Genomic DNA, 4,528 nt, shown 5'->3' with positions numbered 1-4,528 from the left:
GAGGCCATCAACAAAGCCAATTGCACTTTGTCGTGTATTAGCAGATGCATGACCAACAGATCGAAGGAGGTGATGCTCCCCCTCTATGCAGCATTAGTCAGGATGCAGTTGGAGTACTATGTCCAGTTTTGGGCGCCGCACTTCAAGAGGGACACAGAGGATCTGGAGAGGGTACAGAGGAGGGCCACTCGCATGATTAGTGGTCTCCGTGAAAGACCATACGAGGAGAGGTTGAGATATCTGGATCTCTTCAGCCTATACAAAAGACGGCTGAGGGGTGACAGCAGGGAATTGGGGATGCGCTGTTTACCAGAACACCCCAGGGAGTAACTAGGAATAATGGGTGCAAACTAGTGGAGAGTAGATTTAAGTTAGACATTAGGAAGAAATTTTTTACAATAAGGGTGGCCAGACTCTGGAATGGGCTTCCAAGAGAGGTGGTGCTGTCACCTAACTTGGAGGTCTTCAAGAGGAGGCTTGACAATCACCTGGCTGGGGTTGTCTGACCTTGGTCCTCTTTCCTGCCAGGGGCAGGGGGTTGGACACGATGATCCATTGGGTCCCTTCTGACTATAATCTATGAATCTATGAATAAACGATGTCATTATATCTATCATTATTATTATAAACCTAAGATTACAGTAAGTTATGTGGCTAAGAACAGAGATACTGGAAGCCCTTCGAACAATTATACAATTATTGCTAATATAACTTATTAAAAATCTCTCTCAAATATTGTTTCTGGATATTTTTGAAGGATTGAGTAGAAAGGTCACTCTCTATCCTCTGAATTTATAGCTAAAACTTACCTTTTATGTAAACATCATGAGAGGACGCACCAAAGTCCATGGACAGAAATATTACAGCTGTTTAGAAATAATTAATTTGTTCAACCTTCAGGTTGTTCTGGAATTACCCAAGGTCTCATTTTAAAAGCACAGGCTATCAGTACTGACCTCACATCTGATCTATATGATTCAAAGTTTCCATGTACCTTTCTAATCTTTCTAGGAAAATGGGATAGTATACTTTTCTGGTCACTAATTTTATAGACCACTTTTTTAAATGTAAGAGGATGACCTTTTTGAAAATGCATATCTTTATCATAGGGGTCACTAGATTGTGCCATAATATAGGTAATTTTACTACCCCTGAAAGAAAATGCTATGGTGCTGCATTTTTGGATGCAGGTTTTTTGGAGAAGCCATGACATGTAGCATTGGAGTTTGCTGTTTTTAATCTGTTCTTGAAGCAAAGTTCTCCCTGAAAATGGGGATTAGTATTTGGGTTATGAATTCTGAAAGACGGTATTGCCTGCATGCTGTTTGTGACTACCTTTGTTACAAGACTGGTGTATATGTCTAAATTAACAAATTAGATTGTACTCTGACTGACACGTCTGATTTCTTCTCCAGTGGGAAGCTAATGTGCAAGCCCTCATCTCTGCAGCTTGGAAGAATGGCAACATTATCACATGTGGTGTATGGATCCACCTAGTTGATAGTCTGAATGCTTGGAAATTATTTCTGTGATGTAAGCTTCTCAGATACCCTGGTATCTTCTCCTGGTATGTATTCTTGAGGTGGCATTCAGGGTATGTCATAGGCTATGCTCCCTGAGGTCTAATTTCTGCAGTGTTTACTCAGACAAAACTTCCAGTAAAATCATTTGCAATAACTGTGAAGAATTCTAGGATCTGGCCCATTGATAATGTACCACAAAGAAATGGTCTGGGGCAGGGGTGAGTAATTATTTGGGCCTGAGGGCCACATAGGGAGTTTTGGGGAACTATTGTGGGCTGGCTCAGCATCACAACAGCTCACCAAACCTCCTAATGTGGGATGGTGCTGTGGGAGGAGCTGATGTGGGCATGGGCAGCAGCTTCAGCCTCCAGCCCACCCTCCTACCCCAAGAAGGGGCTCAGGCAGATGCCCTGATCCCCAGGGGGAAGCTGCTACCTGCGTCTGCAACTGATGCTGGCACCTGCCTGGTACTGCTTTTGGTGCATAGGCTGGGAGCTGGTGTAAGCTGCGGGGCTATGCTGTAGGTGTAGGACAGTTTGTCAGGAGGGGGAGGAAGGAGGGTTGAAGTGGAGAGACAGAGAGCCCTGCCCATGATGAACGACAGCAGCTGGTGCTGGTCACTGAGCAAAAGCAGGACCCGGCAGCAGGCATGCTCACTGCTTCTCGGCCCTGCCCTGCTGCCACTGACCTGCAGACCCAGGGTGCCCTGGAGGTGGTGCAGGGTGGCAGCAGCACAGAGGAGCTGCAGGGCAGCCCTGGCATGGGCTCCAGGCAGCTGCAGCCAGAAGGACCCTGGATGAGGCAAGCTTGCCTGCTGCCAGGTCTTGCTTTTGCCTGGTGCCCAGCACCAGCTGCTGCCACTCATGGGTAGGGCCACCTCTCTCTGTCTCCCCCTTCTTCCTTCCCCCCCGCCCCCCACAGCTGCCTCCCACCTACAGCATGGCCCGCAGCTTACACCAGCTTCTAGCCTATGTGCCAGAAGCAGCACTGGGGGGGGTGCTGGCATCAGCTGTGGATGTAGGCGGCTGATTCCTGCTGGAGATTGGGGTGTCCTCCTGGGTTTACAGGTGACGCTGCTGCATCAGCTTGTCAGCTGCAGTTCTAGGCAGTCACCCTGATCCCCAGCGAGAATGTGCAGGCAGCATCCACAGCTGATGCCAGCATGCACTCAGCTCTGCTTCCAGCATGGGGTGTGGGAGCTGGTGTAAGCTGTGGATAGGGCTTGGATGTGCCCACCTGCCCAGCATGATGCAGCAGCCGGAACCAACAGCTCCCTATGGGCTAGATCCTGTGACTTTACAGCTGTCAACTTGCAGGCTGGATACAATCAGTTGGTGGGCCAGATCCAGCCCGTGAGTCGTATTTTGCCCACCCTGACCTAGGTCTTCGAGGTTGCCAATCAGTTGCAATGTGGATACTCTCCATTAGGTTCTTAACACTGGGACTACCTTTAGAATAACATATACTACCCAATTCAAGTAAGGGTTGCAGAATATAACCCTAAATAATCAGCTAATCATATAATAACTGATGAGCAAAAATGCAACATTTCACTGTGCAGGGATACACTTTATTCGTGGCAGAACTTAAGTAATTCAGACTTTCAGACTGATCTTAAAACTTGGGCCAAGTGGTTGCAAAACACACTGTGCTTGCATTCCTGTGTGACAGTCTTAAACACATTTATTATCATAATCAAACTGTCAAAGATAAAACGTGGTATAAAATACAGAGTATAGAAACATAATGTCTCACACTACCTAATACAGTTGCTGAAAAAATGAAGGCTGTTGCCATTGTGCTTTTGGCTGCCTTAGCATATTCCCACTTGGTCTCTGGTGAACCTGCAGTCAAAGCAAATGGCATTTTTCTAAATAGACAACATTACAGTTCAATAAGTGTTGCTAATGGAGGACCTTGGGGTACCTGGACCTGGATTGATATGTGCCCAGAACATTTCTATGCTATGGGATTTAGTATAAAGGTAACTGCAGCTGGTCAGTCTTGTGAGATCCTTGTCAGTGCTATAGGCCCTTAGCATGTTAACTGTGTTCCTCTTTTATTTCTGTTTTAGGTGGAGGAGTATGGAGGAGCTGATGATGACACTGCACTCAATGGGATCCGTTTATTTTGCATAAACCCCAATAATACTGATAGTACTGTCTATAGTGTTGAGTCTGATTCTGGAAAGTAAGTTTAATGATATTTAATGTTTGATCTTTAGTAAATCTGATGAGGAGGAATCTGAGAACTAGTAGTACTATCAACCATCATGGAACCAGCTGTTGTGTCCAGATGGTTGTTTTTAATGCTGGAGATATTATTGCTTACCTTCCCTAGGCCACTTTATGGTCTAGAGTATACCAATGCGACCCCGATAGTCTTGGATGGGCCTCAATGTTTTAATTATGCATGATCTGCAAAGAAAATAGTTACAGTTTAAATATAAGAAGTTATTTGTATTATGTTTCAATTTCTTAGGTTTCACTTGAAACACTACTTTGATGTTCTTTAAAAGTTAAAATTGACACTCCATCCTCACGTGACATTTTGGCCTTTAAAATTTCTTGTTAATAGCATCCATTAAAGAGGTGCTCTAGATGTGAAATGTTGTTGCATTAAAATATGTCTAAATGGGTAAGAATAGTTCTGTATTCTATTATTAAATTCTACCTCAGGCTATGTGAAAGATCTGCACAATTAAGGTAAAATGACTAATAAGAAACCTGACCCAGTTGGATGTACTGGCATAGGCCCTCTGTCTTCATGGTACTCTCCATTAGTGGAGGGTTCAGCAAATAGTCTGACTGGAGTTCACTACTGCACAGGGGAAACACCGAGAGTGGCCATAAATACAATTCATCAAATACATAAAGTTAAAGAAACTAGAAAAAATTGAGAACTATTTTCCTTTAATGTTTTCACTAAGGGCCATCTTTGGAATTATTTGTAATGGTAGTATGTAACAAAAGTTGAAACAAAGTATTTTAAGTCTCTGCTATCTG

At 44.3% G+C, this 4,528-nt stretch overlaps 1 protein-coding gene across 1 annotated transcript in view; it reads left to right on the top strand.

The window, feature by feature from the left end:
- The first annotated feature begins 3,054 nt into the window (after window positions 1–3,054).
- Window positions 3,055–4,528, top strand: part of LOC109291606 (vitelline membrane outer layer protein 1 homolog) — an 8,243-nt gene continuing 6,769 nt past the window's right edge. Inside the window, exons 1-2 of the mRNA XM_019508662.1 lie at window positions 3,055–3,507; window positions 3,598–3,713. Coding sequence (XP_019364207.1) covers window positions 3,304–3,507; window positions 3,598–3,713 — 320 coding nt within the window. The 5' untranslated portion in view covers window positions 3,055–3,303. The remainder of the gene's footprint in view (window positions 3,508–3,597; window positions 3,714–4,528) is intronic.

This window comes from Gavialis gangeticus, unplaced genomic scaffold (assembly GCF_001723915.1).
Source record: "Gavialis gangeticus isolate Ggan-Ray unplaced genomic scaffold, GavGan_comp1, whole genome shotgun sequence".
NCBI classification, from domain to species: Eukaryota; Metazoa; Chordata; order Crocodylia; family Gavialidae; genus Gavialis; species Gavialis gangeticus.
Note: the sequence above shows the minus strand (reverse complement) of the source record. Positions and strands in the feature narration are given on the sequence as shown.